This window comes from Amia ocellicauda, chromosome 5, assembly GCF_036373705.1.
Source record: "Amia ocellicauda isolate fAmiCal2 chromosome 5, fAmiCal2.hap1, whole genome shotgun sequence".
In the NCBI taxonomy this organism is placed as follows: Eukaryota; Metazoa; Chordata; class Actinopteri; order Amiiformes; family Amiidae; genus Amia; species Amia ocellicauda.
The window spans coordinates 18,266,255-18,285,390 of NC_089854.1; the positions used below are offsets into that span (position 1 = coordinate 18,266,255).

The following is a 19,136-nucleotide window of genomic DNA, read 5'->3' on the forward strand; positions in this document are numbered from 1 at the left end:
CATCAAGGGGTATAGCATTTACAAAAAAGCAAGGCCCCCCTTCATAGTTCTGCTCTCAATCCTATGGAGCCCCTCTGGGATGAGCTGGAACAAGACAGACTCCTATATCTGCACTAGAAAACTCTGCACTATGAAGGGCACAGTAAGATGAAGCATTGCTGCTGTCATTAAGACTGGGCCTCTTAGATACATTGTCTTAGTACCTTTGATAATTTAGTGCATTTGTAGCTTCCTGTCAATAAAATCACAGTTTTTGGATGGGACTAAATGGATGTCAGTTATGTGTCTTTGAATGCCACTTTTTACAGTGATAATGTCCAGATGTTTCTATGAGCTTTATTCCCTCTTGGTAAAATTGCTTACTGCACAGTAGCTGACAATCAGCTGGAAATAGGGAGACAGCTGGATTATTTTAAAATATGGGGGCAAGTTTATTCCCAAGTGTTCCCACAGTGGCTAGAGGCAAAGAGACATCCATTACATGTTAGTCATTAAAGTTATTTATATATGGTGTAGTATAGACAGAACATGTCACGCAGTGAAACCACATTAACAGCAGAGATAATTTGGGGCACCTGATAGAAAGTGAAGTAGGTTCCACTTTTGGAAGTTAGAGTTTTGCGCAGGATGTATCCAGTGTGCATTGGACCAGACCAGTAATACTTGTGTGCCAAAGCTGCTCTGTAACATCCACTCTCTGGTTTAAATCAATTGTCGACTCAGCTGGAAGGCTTGTACTGATTTCTTTATTCAAAATACCTTTACAAGCATCACTTCACCAGAAGGCAATACTGCAGTGAGCTGTTTCATGTTCATTAGTCTACATAAAGTGCAAGCTCTGGATCACCATGCATTCTTCCACAGGCCAGCTGAAACAGAGTCAAGGGGCAATATTAGCACACAGCAAAAACACACACACTAGCAAACAAATACTGAAACCATGTTCATGATTCACATATTTTTGAACACATGAAAAAAGGGCACTTTTATTACAATAAGAAACATGTACTGTCACACGGATTTACATTCTACACACATAGCACATCGATGCCTTGCACTGGGACTGAAGCTATCAAGACAGAGCAGTATACTGCCAAGACATCATTTGTTTTGAAGGTCACAGTTCAGCTGTGCAATTTGAGCCACATTCAATTTGTCTTTCACCTATAACTCTCTAGGGTGTCATAGCTCCCACCCCTCTTTATGTAATGGAAAATTTGAGGTCCTGAAGGTTCATTGCCTGGGGAATAGAAACCTGTCTTTCATTATATTAATCTTGTATATATAGCTTTAAACAGAAGACATTATGATTTTTCCCTGTGTTGTCTGTGTGATATGGTGTTCACACACGAAATTCATTACATGTGATTTGGCTGAAATCAATATACACATTTTCAATTAGAAGACCATGTACTGACAGTGCTATGCTGTCAGTTTAAATACATTATATATGCAACAGTAGTGACACTTTTGTATTTGACGTTATCTTACTACTTTTTTTATTTGTAATGTATTGTTTAACAAAACAAAAACAAAAAAACAAAGAAACAACATCTATTTCTTTCTCTTTCTCTCTCTTTCCTGTAATGTCCTTGTGGCCTGTGTGTCCCTGCAAACATCTATAATAAAATAACTGTAGCGTGTTCATATAAAGTGTAATGTTTTTATTGTTTGTTTGTATTTTGTTTTCTAAAAGAATAAAATTTGTACATTTATTGTCTGAAGGCCATAAAGTTAGTCTGAAGGTAAGCAGAGAAAGCATGGGTAAAAACCCAGCTGTTGGGTGGCAGTTTTTGCTCTGGTCCCATTAGGAATCCCCTTGAACAGCCACTGTTCTGATTTAGAACGTGATTCACACGTCCATTAAAAAGTCCTTGACATTGTAAAGCTTTAGAGAGCCCTTTTATAAACCCACACACACTTTGGGAAGCTACTCAGATGGACATTTCAGCAAGTATTCACATCACTGGCAGAACAGACCAGCTGCCCTATCTCACTTTCACAGCATCAAGCTGGCTTTCAACCATCCAATGACAGCTTTCCCATGCATTATATATTACCCTGCTTTATTGTTTGCAATAGCTTGTTAGTTATGGATACAGTAGCAAAATATGTCAGACTATGTCACTTGTAGCCAGAAGTGCATTAGAGCTCTAAGGAGACATTCTGAACAGCTGGAAAACAACCCAAATATCTTCAGTTTCTCTCTATCAGACACATCTCCTAGACCAGCATGCATTGTATCTCCTTGCTGCAGCCTCAACTGTTTCACTATCTGTAGTCGTTTCTCCACCTGATACCAATTCCCTACATTAAGAATAATTACAGGATGACCAAAGGAAAAGACAATGGGAAGTGTAAAAAAAAAAGTTTCTCACATTATATCTGACCTCCGGATCCATCAAAATGAGTGAGATGTGCTTAAGTAGCATCTGACTGAATGATAGTTCTCCCAGTGTGAACCAGCCTTAACATGCTGAGCTAGCCTGACTGAAATGAGTTCTCTGTGCAGCTACCACTGGTCATGTCCTGGTTCTGTAGCTCAAAGTTCTGTAGCCAAATCAGTGGCAGTGCACGACCTGTCACCCTGCGCCTCAGGGCACAGAGAGACACAGCTTAGTGAGACAGTTTGGTGTTTTGTTCTATCACTGGAGCAACTCCAGCATCCCCCCAACTTCTCAGATATGACTCACCATTGTTTGCATTAAAGACCTCAGGGAGACCTGTTTTACATTGGCCCTTGTTAAGACAATGCTGCAGAGCCCCGGATGCAGTAAATCATATCGTTTTCCACTGTATCCTTGGCATCTCCATTTTTGGTAAGGTCTTAAAGTCTTTGGGTTAAATGGAGGTGAAAACATCACATCAATTATTGCATATAGTTTATGAATGCAAATAGTTGTAGTATTGTTTATTTTTCTGTACAATTTATTTAAGCGGGGATTGCACTGGGTTCAGAATTGGCTTCTGTATAAAGCAGTGTTCTGCAATACTAATTATCAGTGTCAGGCCTGATGTTTCTTCTGCCTTACAAATTAATGGACAGTAAATGGAAATCAGTAGCTAGTTCTCTCTGCATTCCTCTAGATAGTAGTGGAAAGGGGGTAGTGAAAGATTATTTTGTACTTCTTTCCAAACACAAACACCTGCAGTCACCAATATAAATAAAAGTAGGTACAATGTACCAGTGATGCCAAAGGATATCTGTGCACTTTGAGATCCAAGTGGTCTTTGGAGATATACAAAAAGGTCTTTATGCAGCTGCCTGAACCAGTTTTTTTATGAACATACCACTGTCACATCTCCTAAAAGGGGCCTAGTTTGAAACCCCCTGCCTGCTCAGTGTGCATCATCAGCCCTGGCAGTGTAAGGAATGTGTTTGGACGGTGGGAGCCGGTGGGAGTCCCCGTACACACCATTTGGTTCTCCCCTAATGGCTGAGAGTGCGGTGCACCCCCAACTCTAACCCCTCCAGTCTCTGTTCCCCCATGCTCAGTGTGTGCTGACAGGCAGGCTGCTGTAGGACTTCTGCTCATAGGGTGCGGACTGGACCTGGCTGGGCTCGGGGAAAGAGCTAGTCTTGACCTGCCTCCTGGAGAAGCGGCAGCACACCAAGGAGCGCAGGTTGCGGAAGACACTCTTGCGGAAGATGATGAAGATCCAGGGGTCCACAATGGGGTTGGTGGCAGAGAAGCGGAAGGCCACCAGGTTCTTTTGGTCATTGCCCCCCGGTGAGATGGCACTGACGAAGCCACAGATCTGCCAAGGACAGTAGGAGAGTACAGAATGAGCAACATAAAAAAACAAAAACAAACATGCTGATATGTTATATAGAGGGCCAATTTAATGCAAGCATTTGCAACTCCTCCCCGCAGTGGTCTGCATAACCCTACCATTGATTTCAAGCATTAGTGGCTTATGACAAGAGCTTTATAATCTATAGCTAGTCTCAAAGTGTTTTTACAATATAGCTCTGACTGGGAACCAACAGGTCTACAGTGAAGTACTGGTTTGCATGCTGGCCATATTGAATATTACAGTCAATAAGATTTGACCATAGTCTAAGTAAAGGTGTAGATGATCTTCTTGTTATGGAGCTTTTTAACCATATTATCAGGAGGGTCATAATTTGTTCCACTCTTTTATCCCTCCATGTCTCTCACCCTCTGTCCTTTGAATAAAGCATACAAATGTAGGTGCTTTTAAGGATTTCAGGGAGGTCAGTGTAGAAGTAACACACTAACAAGTAGATTGTGTTGCAAAATTGACAAACTATTTTAATAATAAAAAAATACTAATAAATTAAATCCTCATCGATTGTTCCCACAGTCCACAATCTGTGATATTTATGATATTTCTCATAGTGATTTCATGCTCTTTTCAATTCGTAGGTTTGATTTGTACCTATACATTTTTGCAAGTTATACTCATATTTTTAATTTGTATCTGTAATTACAAGTTAAAAATATGTTTGACACTATTCTCCCTGCTGTACTGGTCATATTTGTATTTTTGATTTGTACTCACTTGTGATTTGCACTATTTTACAGTGATGTCCCTCCATAAAATAGCAAATCGCTCATTCTTTTCTTGTTTTAAAGATTGTTTGTAACCTACTTGGTGGTTTTTAAAGTATATGGAGATATCTTTAATTAATTTCAAGATATCATCAAATATTTAAAGATATCTCTAAATTATTTAAAGATATCTCTAAATCATTTAAAGATATCTCTAAATCATTTAAAGATATCTCTAAATCATTTAAAGATATCTTTAAATCATTTAAAGATATCTTTAAATCATTTAGAGATATCTGCAAATTACTTCCTGTTTATTTCGAGATCTCTATAAATCATTTTTATATATCTTCAAATCACTTCCTGTATGTAGCCCAAGATCATCACTCCCTGTTAACTTGTTAATTAATTTCTATGTAACCAAATGAGGAATAATCTCAGCCAAAATACCAGAAGTCCCCCCCCGAAACATCACAGAAAAAACACTGTCAGCAGCTCCCCCCTCCACACACACCCCGAAATAAATTGATGCCCCCCCTCATATTACACCTGGCCCCAGCCATGCCCCACCTGTTCACAGGGTCTAGAACCGCAGAAAAACGCATTTCAAAAAAGTTATAAATTGATTTGCATGTTAATGAGGGAAATAAGTATTTGACCCCTTCGACTTAGTACTTGGTGACAAAACCCTTGTTGGCAATCACAAAGGTCAGATGTTTCTTGTAGTTGGCCACAAGGTTTGCACACATCTCAGGAGGGATTTTGTCCCACTCCTCTTTGCAGATCCTCTCCAAGTCATTAAGGTTTCGAGGCTGACGTTTGGCAACTCGAACCTTCAGCTCCCTCCACAGATTTTCTATGGGATTAAGGTCTGGAGACTGGCTAGGCCACTCCAGGACCTTAATGTGCTTCTTCTTGAGCCACTCCTTTGTTGCCTTGGCTGTGTGTTTTGGGTCATTGTCATGCTGGAATACCCATCCACGACCCATTTTCAATGCCCTGCCTGAGGGAAGGAGGTTCTCACCCAAGATTTGACGGTACATGGCCCCGTCCATCGTCCCTTTGATGGAATCTGATTGATTGATTGCTTCTGTGGACAGGTGTCTTTTATACAGGTAATGAGCTGAGATTAGGAGCACTCCCTTTAAGAGAGTGCTCCTAATCTCAGCTCTTTACCTGTATAAAAGACACCTGGGAACCAGAAATCTTGCTGATTGATAGGGGATCAAATACTTATTTCTCTCATTAACATGCAAATCAATTTATAAGTTTTTTGAAATGCGTTTTTCTGGATTTAGTTGTTGTTATTCTGTCTCTCACTGTTAAAATACACCTACCATTAAAATTATAGACTGATCATTTCTTTGTCAATGGGCAAACGTACAAAATCAGCAGGGGATCAAATACTTTTTCCCCCTAACTGTATATACAAGTGTTTATATTTTGTATGTTTACTGCAGTGCAGCCCCTATTTGCATACACGTGATACTGATCAAAAGTATTTTTGGAGAAACACGTTTCTCCTTCACAGCACTATTGGATGTGACTCTGCTACCTCTTATGTTAAATTATGCTATTATTTTGCCAAACAAAAATAAATGTTTCCAATATTTCATAAAATCAGAAGCATTCCCTTTTCATTTTCTTAAATATGGAACAGTCAGTAATTCTGTGATGGCGAATATGATGCATGATTCCAAGTAAGTGTAATATAAGAAAAGGAAAAATTGATAAATGAAAAAGGTAGATAAACTGGGCTCAGTACAGGAACTCACCACTTAAATGGCCACTTGCGTTTGAACTTTTCCTTGAACTTAAAAAGAGTTTAATTAGTTTGTTCACTCTGTGAGAAATGAACCACAGCACTAAACAAATAATTATGGCCTGGGCAGGATGTATATCTAGCACTGCCCCACTGATCCTATTCTAAGCATTAACATTATTAAAATAATTTGGAGGAATTAAATCGAAGCAACCTGCACATTTCTCTGAGAATCAAATTACATAAATAGTTTGGATGTTTTCTTTTGTGATTAGTTTCAATTGGAATGAATGAGTACATTTGCTTCGTTTGAAGTTTACAAAACTGAACCTATTCATCCCATACCCATTTAGACATCTTTTGACTTTCTGGAACATATATAATGACTTCCCCCTTCCTAACTTACTCCAATAAAATCCAACCTTCTCAAGATTTCATCAGATTGAAAAATATAATAATTGATGAATAAGTATAGTGTCATAAGCAATATGTATGAAACTAAATGCATTATTTTAGCTTGTATGTTTTTATTATTATTATTATTTTAATTAATCCCCCATCATTCAGTATGTAATGACCTGCAGGGTTTAACCAGAGTATGCATTAACAAAGCCATTAATTTCTGTTAAGTCTGATCCGACAGTTATTTATTGTATTGGAACTTGTGCAAATCAAAGACTGAGCTGGAGTATTTTGTTTGCTTTACTCTGGCACCATGGAAAAATAACTCAAATGTTTTTCAAGGCAGTTACCCCTATAGAGGGTAGTTTTGGCTCATTTTCAGGGGAAGTTGAAGAGAAGCAGCATATAGCTTTCAGTCAGTAGGTAGAATTGGATTTAGAATTTACTGTGAACTACTTCTATTACATGTGGATTCCTTAGTTTTCTCCTAATTTAGTCCTGAATAAAGGAGACAATGAAGGAACTTGACAAAAGCAGTCAAAATCCTGAATGGTACTGAGTGAGAAACTTTAAAATTAAGATATTAAGACACAAGGACACATGAAGAAAATGAACAGGGTGTACTTTTTAGGACCAAAATCTCTTTACACAAAGAGTTGTGCGAGTCTGAATCGACCCAGCCATATGGATGAACCTGATTCCTTGTAGATCCTTCTAAAAACAGCTGGATGAGATCCTCAGATCAATAAGCTACTGGCCACCAATCAAGTGAGATGGGCCAAACTGTCTCTACTCAATTATAACCTTTATGTGCTTTTCTTATGGGATCAGACAAGTCAATAGAGAGGTACTTTAGCAGAGGCTCAATACTTCAGATTGCTTCTCTCTGGGCTCTTTGATATATGATAAAAAGAAGACAAGCAAACAAACATGTATCATATTTTTAAAATAATAATAATAATATTATTATTATTATTATTATTATTATTATTATTATTATTAATAAAGATGTAGCTAGCACAGTGCCAATTATATAACTAGTTATACCAGGCTCTGGGCTTCTCTTTGTAGTGAAATTCAGATCTGCAAATATTTTCTCAAGTCGCATTGCTATTGTCTAATGCGTGTAAATATTAACCACGAGCTCCGGCTTTGGCTCAGAGCCTGTTGTCCTAATGTGTTGATGGAAAGAAAGAAAACCACAGTCCCTTTGTGTTTATTTAATCTTAACAGGCAGGTGGGAGGTAAAGCACAGACCTGCAGGGCTCTGACTTAGCAGTTTCTGTACCACCCTGATTACAGGGCTAATCACTATGACCCACATCTGGCACACTCTGTATCGGAGAGCTATGAGAACTGCAATTCTGAAAAGTATGTTTCACAAAACCATTGAAGGAATCACAGCTAATAAGATAAGGTACAGGATGGTTTTTTTTTCTCCAAGTGCAAAATTCCCTCTGTATTTTGTCTCTGCAACTCCAAATAAAAATCCTGCCAACACTAAGCGGAGGAAAAAACATTCTGTTGACCATGTTGTTTCATGATAGATTTGCCCCTTTAGAATGTTACAGTGATCTTCAGAAAGTGGAGAGCAAATGTATATGTGTCATAAGGCTTTAAAAGTGAATGCCCCAGTGAAATGAGAATTCTACATGTGTTGGAAGTTTTTGCATCCATCAGTACATTCTCATTCTAACCTGCCCACAGTTGCCATAAGATGATACAATAATGTAGTAAAAACATTAATACAATATGTTTGTAAATGGTATAGTTATGGGGGACAAGAAAAGGTTAAATTGATGGAAACTCTCAGTACCCTTTAAACAACACAGAGCAGGAAGAGGATAACATTTTGTCCTCTTGGCAGTGGTTGATTTAGGCCACTGTTGGTTCAAACACTTTGATGAAGCAGTGTGGGTAATAATTGTACAAATGCCCGATGGCCATTTGTCCTGTTGTTAAATAGGATCAACTTCCACTTCCTTATTTAGGTGACCTATTCATGGGAAACTAAGTGAAAGAGCTGAGAGAAGGGCTGTCTTTACAAGAGACAAAAAAGACAGAGAATATACCTAGCTATAAAGGCATAGGCCTACTACTTTTGAAACACATCTCATTGGGCATTCAATGTCCACAACTAATGCTGAGAGCAGTCGAATATCACTTATCTAGTTGTTACCTCCCTTGACTAAGGAGCCTTCCAGCTCAGTTGACAACAATAACAATTAGCTATTGCTAAATATAAATTTGAATAAAAAGACATTCAGCAAGTGTGAGTTTGCTGGTTGCTGGGTGTGTATAGATGGTGCCGACTGGGATTCCTATACCTAGCATTTTCTCAGGAGATAAGAGTTAGTGTTTAAGAAGGGTGTGATCAGGTGAACCGGGATATATTTTGAATAATGTATCAGTAAATCAGTTAACAAAAGGTGGGGGTAAATCAGCTGTTAACAAAATTAGGAATGGGTATATCTGGTGGTAGTTCAGTTAACATGGTTTGGGGAGTTGAGTTGGGCAGTACTGGATTTAACTTTAGATGGATTCAGTTAAAAAATTAAGGAATTAAAAGAAAGAAAAACAGCACTGTGGTGAATGGGGTTGGGCACTGCTTTGACAGCCATGTGTGGCCATTTTCCAGCAGAGTGAAGGCACTCGGCAGTCACCCAGTACTAGTGCTGAAATACCGTATTATTCAGGCAAAAACAGGATGAGATCATTGTTGATTTTGAATCCTATGGTCAATTCAAGCTGGAATAATTTCCTTTAAATGTGCTCTGAGTAGAGCAGTACATGCTTCCTTCTCATCATGCATTCCTAAAACACGTTCCTTTTTTCTCTTATTTCTGGAGGGGGGGGGAGGATGAAACATAAAAGCTGAGAATAAAACAATATGTTTTTGTTTGGTACTTTTATAAAAATCCAGTGGGATTGTGTGTATCAGAGGAAACCATTAATCAGCACTGTGGAATCTATCCAACTAGAAAAGCCACTGTGAAATAACTAGCTGGATGCAGGAGAAAATGTAAAAGGATGTAGATAGACGTAAACAGATGCTTCAGATAGCTCCTCTGCCCCCACCACCAAAAGACATGTTTACATTGCCATTTCTGATCCAGATCAAATGCATCGGTAGCATTAAGTTTGGACTTACGTGCTAGTGCTCATGCAGAGACCCCTGAAAGTTGATTTGGATCAGAAATGGCAGTGTAGAAGCCCCTAATGCCACTACCATGCTTGTCTGTCTAGGGCTATGATCCTAGGAATGTCTGTCTAGGACCCCCCGACAAGTGCAAAGTACCAATTCCAATACTCAATGGTGACATTTAGCTCGACAGAGGACGCTTCATCCTCCTAAGGTGGATCTCAGCTCCACCACTTGATTCCAGAGAAGATCAGCTCCAGGCAGCAGAAAAGCTCTGGGCTCTCAGAGGCCTGAATACTACTTCTGGAGGGTGTGGATGCCTTCACACCTGGCAGAGGACCAGCTTTTGGATAAAGAGTTCTCTCTTACCCTGTATTGTCATGTGCTGCTCAGAGTCCCGGCTGGCAGAAGAGGGGTCCTCAGTCCCTGGGAGCACTCCAGGCTGAATCAGAGATTTTGTGGTGCCAGTATCCACCAAGGTCCGGCAGACTGCACCCTTGATAACGCAGTCTGATCCAGCCCACCGTGGCAATGAGGGGTTCCAACTCGATAGCAGAAGTGAGAGAGGGGGGAATCACTGCAGGAGGTGTCCTTCTCTTTCCCAAGATGCTTTGCTGGCACTTCTCAGTGATAGGTTCCCTCAATGGTAGGGTTATGGGGCATAGCAGGCCCTGGCAAAATAGCCCTGTTCCCTTAATCAGTTGTAGTTCCAGGTTATCTTCCTCTCCTCTGCACAGGCCAGCTCTTCACTGCGGCCCCCAGAAATGTGGGGGGTATGCCTGCCAAGTCATATATAGGATGTCCACCATTATCCCCTCTCTAGTTCATCTTGTAGGCCCCCCTTTCATGTTGCCCAATTTGATGCACTGCTGCAATGCTGACGACAGGGCTGTGAATGTGAAGTTGAGGCCCAGGATCAGCCTATCATCCCTAGCCAGTGTCGTTCCCAGCTCCACATGTCTGTCACCAGTGTAATAGTTTCAAACAGTACAAGGGTTTCGGAAGCATGGAAAACAGAATTCTGCACTTAACTAGGAATTTGCCCTTTAATCAGTGACAAACGCTATATTACCCTTATAAGAACTGTAGACCAAAGACAGAAGGAGAAGGGAGAGAGGCTCTGACACTGACACTGCCAGGGTGGACAGAAAAAGGTATACACAGAGGGATGTGTTTGAAAAGTCATAAAAGTCCTCAACACAACTATTTACAATGTCTGGCAGCCACTACCCTGTCCAATTCAATTGCACCAGGCCACTCCCACGATCCCTTGAGTTCTGCTGACTCTGGTTTGCAGTCTCTAGTACTGGGCTGCACTGCAGGGGCGTCGCTAGACTTTAGGTTTTAGGGGGGCAACGAAACTGTTATATTAAATTATTATGCATATGATTATTAAGTGTTCCGTGTTCCGTTTTCAGTCTTCCTAGGTGAATGAGTGTCGTGCTTGGGGTGTTAGGATACGATGCTGGTGTTGCATGTGTATGCGTGCAACGAGAAAGAGACGCCATGTTGTGGCAATGGTAACAGGGATAATAAAAACATCCTATACAGTTCAACCTATACAGTTGGTGTCCAGTCGTTCATTGCAATATAACAGAAACGATGCCCAGGAGCTGCTGACGGTGTTTTCTCTCGTAAGAGTGACTGCGTTTTCTCTGGTAAGAGCCGGGGGGGGGCGTTATATCCGGTATCTGGTGGGGGGGCTGACAGAAAATACAAGGGGGGTCTGACAGTGTCTTGTTTTGTCAACACCCCTGCTGCACCGGCAGATGGCACTACAATATATTTTTTATCTATTTTATATAAACACTTTATATAAACAAGATTGCTGTGTATTTAAAGTGAAGCAGTATTCATTTTGTGAAATCTTTTTTCCATTGTTTTTGGGAAGCTGTAAATGATTATTAACCCACAAAATGTACTTCTCCTAAACAACAGTTTAAGAATTACTTATCTTTTTTTTCAAATGGTGTGCTGCCTATTAAAACATTCAAAACAATTGAAAGGTTTGGCACAATCTAAAAGTTTTAAATAAATCCAGTGTCACAGATTATTAAGAGTCCCTTATATTCCCTTTGTTGTTTCCTAAAGATGTATCAGGTTGCCAGCTGGACATAGCTTTTAATGGTTACCAGAGAAAGTGCAATCCACAGCCACAATAACTGTGGCTTATTCTTATGTGAGAGAGGAAATCAACCAGGGTGCCCAGAATTGTTAACAATCGCAAAGAGATTAGTTGATATTAGCAACAGATGTAGCAATAACAACAACTAACAAAGTTAAATAAATAAAAAGACAGATTGACAAGACAGATACATTGATCCTTATAAGGGGATAAAGATGCAGTATTCACTTTGCAGTATTTTATTGCAATAACTACTGTCATGTCAGAAAGTTGTTTGCATCACAATGTGTACTGATATTAAAACTTGACCTAAAAAGTAGACCGTCTTCAGATTTAGAGACAAGTATAGCTGATAGCTGTGTCAAACCACTGCACATGCAGATATGATTTTTCTGATTTTAACTTCTTTCAATATGAGTCACATTATATGTAATGCTCTACTTTTTTAGCTAGGGCACTTCAGTAGGCAGATACCACATCCTTACATAATTAGCCAAAATCCGACTTAAAATCGGACCTAAAAATAGTCTGCTCAAGAGGTGGTCCTGTGACTGCTTAGGTCTGTCCTAACTACATTGTAAATCTGTCACTTCAGGGAACTCCTACAAGTGGAAGAAAACAAAACAACAAATCTATGACTTGGATTGGTGCAATAAGCCACAGTATGGGTCATGGCTCACCATAATAAAAAAGGGGAGGGCATTGTGGACAGGATGAATATGGGTATCTTTTATGAAGGCTGGGTCTCGCGTGTCCCCTGGGGACCCCCGACCCCCCTTCACACATGTAATTTGAGTAAATGAGAATGGATGCCCCAAGGAAACAGACGTGTATTCTGTGTATCTTGTGTGACACAATTGTCTAATTGTCTCCACTGCACCTGCCCACAACAGTACCAACAGGGCAATCGTATAGAAGAGTAGTGTTCAGGAACAGGTAATATATATATATATTTTTTTTTTGGTATGTTAACCAGTACTTTTTTTCCTTTTTTAATCCACAGCCACAATAACTGTGGCTTATTATTATGTGAGAGAGGAAAGTCAACCAGGCTGCCCAGAATTGTTAACAATCGCAAAGAGATTAGTTGATATTAGCAACAGATTTAACTCTCTCCCTTCTCCTTCTGTCTTTGGACTCAGTTTTCAGCCTACAGTTCTTATAAAGTTAATATAAGCGTTTGTCACTGATTAAAGTTCAATCGTATATAAGAGTAGTGTTCAGGAACAGATAATATATATATATTTTTGGTATGTTAACCAGTACTTTTTTTTTTTTTAAAGCCAAGTGATCAGGCCTTGAATTACAAAAAAATAGATCATTAATGCAACTGGGCATAAGATGATTTACGCCGGTCTGCACCAACATTGCATCACTGCTTTGTCTCAGGTTGCAGTAATTATCACTTGTGTACTTTTATAGTGTCTGCGGTCTGCAGGGGTTTTGAATAATCTTTAGATCTCAGGGAAGTGTCACCCTAACAGGATCATGTAGGCAATAATCCCTTTCACACATTGGACAATACAAACATTCATGCAATTCAATATAACCTGTAAATATTTACATTTTACAACCTATGTATATTTTACAGTGTTTACAAAAGGCCTCGGACGAAAAAGGTAAATTTCACATTGTCTTTACTGTTTATCTAGATCTCAGTATGGAGTTTACCATCACATTTGCTGTTTACATACCTCTGACACTAGTGTGATATTATAATTATGAAGTGAAGTGAAGCTATTTTACCTGCATGTTAACAAATACAAAAGTCACAGTTGACAAGTATTTTGTTTATCTAATCATAGCACTGAAAATAAACGTTGAAATAAAACAAAAGAACAGAAAAGATGTGACTACCTCACAAAACAATTTCCATTAGTACATGCTGTTATTTTTTGTTGTGATTGGAGGGGGGGGGGGGGGGTGGATACCAGTGTGGTTGAACACCTCCGCAGATAATACAAGACTCAATTTTTTGGCATGGCTATAAGTCTTATGCAACTTTACGCAATGCGGCCTTTGGTTGTATCTTTTAATGTAGCGCAATAGTGAGGCAACCTTCGGTGCTCTAGTGGGTATGATAAAGGCTTTTCTTCAAGACAATGCTTAACCTGTTCAAATTGCTAAAGCCTCCCTCTGCAATGCAGTTTTTAAAATATGAACCATGTTTACTGCCAGTTTCAATGCCTGGCATTAAAATGTATGTAGAGTCTATTCACACAGATAATAGCTGCTTGTGTTCTAGTCTTCTCTTTTTCCAAAAGCATCTAACAAAGGGTGTGTTACTAAAGCAGATGTTGCCGAAATCTTGTAAAAAAAAAAATATAGAATCTGACTATATTCAAAAATATGTGTTTATTAATGCTCACCACCCCCTCAGGTAGAGAGTTCAGTCATGACTACAGGAACCTCAGAACCTGTTTGAATCCTCTCCAGTGAGAGTGTTAACTGGGTCAGTGCTAAATCTGTGCATAGAATAAAAGTGAAATGGAGGTGTGAATATATTTAACTATTTTTTAGACTCTGGGGCTTGGAACTTAGTGTGATTGATTTACTGCTTTTCTTCTAAGGTCACTAACTATCTACCCCAGTAAAACAATAAGCACCTCCAAAATATGACTTTTACAAGGAGCGTAATGAGATTTATACGCACTGCATGCTGTGGGTCATTGAAGGATTACCACTACGGAGCAGTAAAACAACTCTGAGATCCTTGTATTATTGATTCACTCATCGGAAGAGGGAAGGCTTCACTGCATAGCATTTGTGTTACTGCAAGCACTTGGCTCCTGTGTAAGTGTTCAAGTTAGCGGCTAATGTTGGGGGCTAATGATAATAGATGCAACTCAGGAAGCTGCTATAATAATAAGGGTCCAGAGTAGCACATTATACACTCCGACAGTTAGTCATGTTGATACCAAGAACATGCTCTCCAGCTCTAACCCGAGATTCTGTTACATCAAAGTCATTAGAAAGACAGTTTTTGCCATTATTGGATAAAAAGAGGGACAGGAAAGATTTACCTCTTTACAGATCTCTCTTCCTTAGCAAATTAGATGGCATGGGTCTGCTCTGGGCTCATGCAGTGTAATGCAATTTGTTTGATAAATGTGCTATGAGAGCTAAGTTGTGCAAAGGCATTATAAGTGAGGAAATGACTGTGGGTGTCAAATATTAAAGATCACTTTTTAAAATCTTTGCTATTGTGCAGAAGGTGGCAAAGGCTGGATGGTGCAAATCTGCTGGAAATAAATGTCCCGTCCCTTGTAACTGATTTACTTCCACAATGCCTTAAAACAAAAGTGCACAGGATAGATAAAGCAAGTGAATTATGTCAACCAAATATTATGGATTTAATGAAAATAATACTGTACAAGAAAACAAAAGTTTGTATATCTGGGTTTGCATGCATTCTCCTTGTCATATTTTGCATCAAAAGATCAAAGAACCTTTCACTTTAACTCCTCCCGACAAAATACTATAAATATTATTTTGCATTAGCCTGCAAGAATGGAGATTCCCAAAGTTGTCATACATGAAGAAGAATTATAGAACAATTCAGAGGCCAGAACTGCAAGTAGCAAAAATCCAAGAATGGCACTGCTCCCAATAAAATATTCTTAAAAAGTTATTTTATTCAGTCCTTATAGAGTATGTCTATTTTAGTTTAGAAATATTAGATATGGCCATGGGAAGGAAGTAAGCCACTGTTTTGGGTTATTAGTTCGGAAAGTTTACCAACCAAAGCATTTAACTATTGTAGTGGAAAGTGGACTGGTATAACTGGATTTACTTACACCAAAGCAAGAGAATAAAAGGTTAACCCAAAGCTGTCAAAGAGTTTGGCAGTATGGTCAGTGGGGAATGTGGTGTCAGAGTGCATGTCAGCTATTCAGAGCAGCCTGCAGCTGAAACACATCTGTCTTTTGTAGGGCTGTGCGATTCATAATTTTGTCTTAATCTCCCTCATTTGTTTGCATTACCACAACCTGCCGGATTCCTCTCCGCACTGTCGCCAGTGCTTGGGGTGCTGTCTGAGACTGATTACTGTGCTGATTTATCAGGAGCAACAGAACTGGCAGCACCACCAATCAGCAGGACAGCCTTCCAATTCTTTCCACTATCCACAGACATTCACAGACACACATGCAGACAAATATTTACTCTCCCTTCTGACACACTCAATATCACAAACATACATGTAATCATGAGAGTTATGGACAGACAAAAACTCATGTGTACTCCAAGTAGTAAACCAAAATCTACACTACTTAGGTTAAATTAGCAATAACTGTATTTTTCTAATGATTATCCAGTTTAAGTTTTTTAAAGATATTTTTACCCTGCATTTTATGATGCCATCCCGACACCTACAAACACATTAACACACTGTGTTTGCACAGCAGATTACAGTTGAACACCATTGACATAAATACATTATAAATACACTTAATGTACACTGTATTTGTGTTGACATCCTTTGTCCTTCTCACTCTCTCTTTTAGAAAGCTACAGTACTTTGCAAAAGTTTTAGGCAGGTGTGAACAAATGCTGTAAAGTAAGAATGCTTTCAACAATAGACATGTTAATAGATTATATTTATCAATTAACTAAATGCAAAGTGAGTGAACACAAGAAAAATCTAAATCAAACCCATATTTGGTGTGACCACCCTTTGCCTTCAAAACAGCATCAATTCTTCTAGGTGCACTTGCACACAGTTTTTGAAGGCAGGTAGGCTGGCCAAACATCTTGGAGAACTAACCACAGTTCTTCTGTGGATTTAGGCAGCCTCAGTTGCTTCTCTCTCTTCATGTAATCCCAGACAGACTCGATGATGTTGAGATCAGGGCTCTGTGGGGCCATACCTTCACTTCCAGGACTCCTTGTTCTTCTTTACACTGAAGATAGTTCTTAATGACTTTTGCTGCATGTGTGGGATCGTTGTCATGCTGCAGAATACATTTGGGGCCAATCAGATGCCTTCCTGATGGCACTGCATGATGGATAAGTATCTGCCTGTACTTCTTAGCATTGAGGAGACCATTAATTCTGACCAAATCCTCAACTCCATTTGCAGAAAAGCAGCCCCAAACTTGCAAGGAACCTACACCATGCTTCACTGTTGTCTGCAGACACTCATTCATGTATCACTCTGCAGCCCTTCGGGCCTTCTGCTACAGCCAAATATTTCAAATTTTTACTCATCAGTTCAGAGCACTGCTGCCATTTTTCTGCACCCCAGTTCCTGTGTTTTCATGCATAGTTGAGTCGCTTGGTCTTGTTGCCACGTCGGAGGTATGGATTTTTGCTCACAAGTCTTCCATGAAGGCCACTTCTGACCAGACTTCTCCGGACAACAGGGTCCCACTGTTTTCTACCAATTCTGAGCTGATGGCACTGCTGTCCATCTTCCGATTGCAAAGGGAAGTAAGCATGATGTGTCTTTTCCTTGGCCGACCATTGCATCTACGGTCTTCAACGTTGCCCATTTCTTTGTGCTTCTTCAAAAGAGCTTGGACAGCACATCTGGAAACCCCTGTCTGCCTTGACATTTCTGCCTGGGGGAGACCTTGCTGATGCAGTATAACTACCTTGTGTCTTATTGATGCACTCAGTCTTGCCTTGGTGTATGACTTTTGACAGTAAACTGTCTTCAGCAACCTCACCTTGACATTGACACCAAAACAAAAATATGTGCATCTCTAAAATGTACAAAATCTGAACTGAAGCATAATATTTGCCACTTTTTGTGCATTAACCTCAATTACAGTAAAACAAGTTATTTCCTGGCACCAGACTTTGTGCAAGTGTACCTATAAGAATTGATGCTGTTTTGAAGGCAAAGGGTGGTCACACCAAATATGGATTTGATTTAGATTTTTCTTCTGTTCACTCACTTTGCATTTAGTTAATTGATATATATACAGTGAGGGAAAAAAGTATTTGATCCCCTGCTGATTTTGTACGTTTGCCCACTGAAAAATAAATGGTCAGTCTATAATTTTAATGGTAGGTGTATTTTAACAGTGAGAGATAGAATAACAACAAAAAAATCCAGAAAAACGCATTTCAAAAAAGTTATGAATTGATTTGCATGTTAATGAGGGAAATAAGTATTTGATCCCCTATCAATCAGAAAGATTTCTGGCTCCCAGGTGTCTTTTATACAGGTAACGAGCTGAGATTAGGAGCACTCCCTTTAAGAGAGTGCTCCTAATCTCAACTCGTTACCTGTATAAAAGACACCTGTCCATAATCAATCAGATTCCAAACTCTCCACCATGGCCAAGACCAAAGAGCTGTGCAAGGATGTCAGGGACAAGATTGTAGACCTACACAAGGCTGGAATGGGCTACAAGACCATCGCCAAGCAGCTTGTTGAGAAGGTGACAACAGTTGGTGCGATTATTCGTAAATGGAAGAAACACAAAATAACTGTCAGTCTCCCTCAATCTGGGGCTCCATGCAAGATCTCACCTCCTGCAGTTTCAATGATCATGAAAACGGTGAGGAATCAGCCCAGAACCACACGGGAGGATCTTGTTAATGATCTCAAGGCAGCTGGGACCATAGTCACCAAGAAAACAATTGGTAACACACTACGCCGTGAAGGACTGAAATCCTGCAGCACCCGCAAGGTCCCCCTGCTCAAGAAAGCACATGTACAGGCCCGTCTGAAGTTTGCCACTGAACATCTGAATCACTCAGAGGAGAACTGGGTGAAAGTGTTGTGGTCAGATGAGACCAAAATCGAGCTCTTTGGCATCAACTCAACTCGCCGTGTTTGGAGGAGGAGGAATGACCCCAAGAACACCATCCCCACCGTCAAACATGGAGGTGGAAACATTATGCTTTGGGGGTGTTTTTCTGCTAAGGAGACAGGACAACTGCACCGCATCAAAGGGACGATGGACGGGGCCATGTACCGTCAAATCTTGGGTGAGAACTTCCTTCCCTCAGCCAGGGCATTGAAAATGGGTCGTGGATGGGTATTCCAGCATGACAATGACCCAAAACACACAGCCAAGGCAACAAAGGAGTGGCTCAAGAAGAAGCACATTAAGATCCTGGAGTGGCCTAGCCAGTCTCCAGACCTTAATCCCATAGAAAATCTGTGGAGGGAGCTGAAGGTTCGAGCTGCCAAACGTCAGCCTCGAAACCTTAATGACTTGGAGAGGATCTGCA

The 19,136-nt window shown here is 39.9% G+C and overlaps 1 protein-coding gene across 1 annotated transcript in view; it reads right to left on the bottom strand.

The window, feature by feature from the left end:
• Positions 1–728: 728 nt before the first annotated feature.
• ptgir (prostaglandin I2 receptor) overlaps positions 729–19,136 on the bottom strand; it is a 43,730-nt gene continuing 25,322 nt past the window's right edge. Inside the window, exon 3 of the mRNA XM_066704099.1 lies at positions 729–3,759. Within this exon, the coding sequence (XP_066560196.1) occupies positions 3,493–3,759 (267 nt within the window). The 3' untranslated portion in view covers positions 729–3,492. The remainder of the gene's footprint in view (positions 3,760–19,136) is intronic.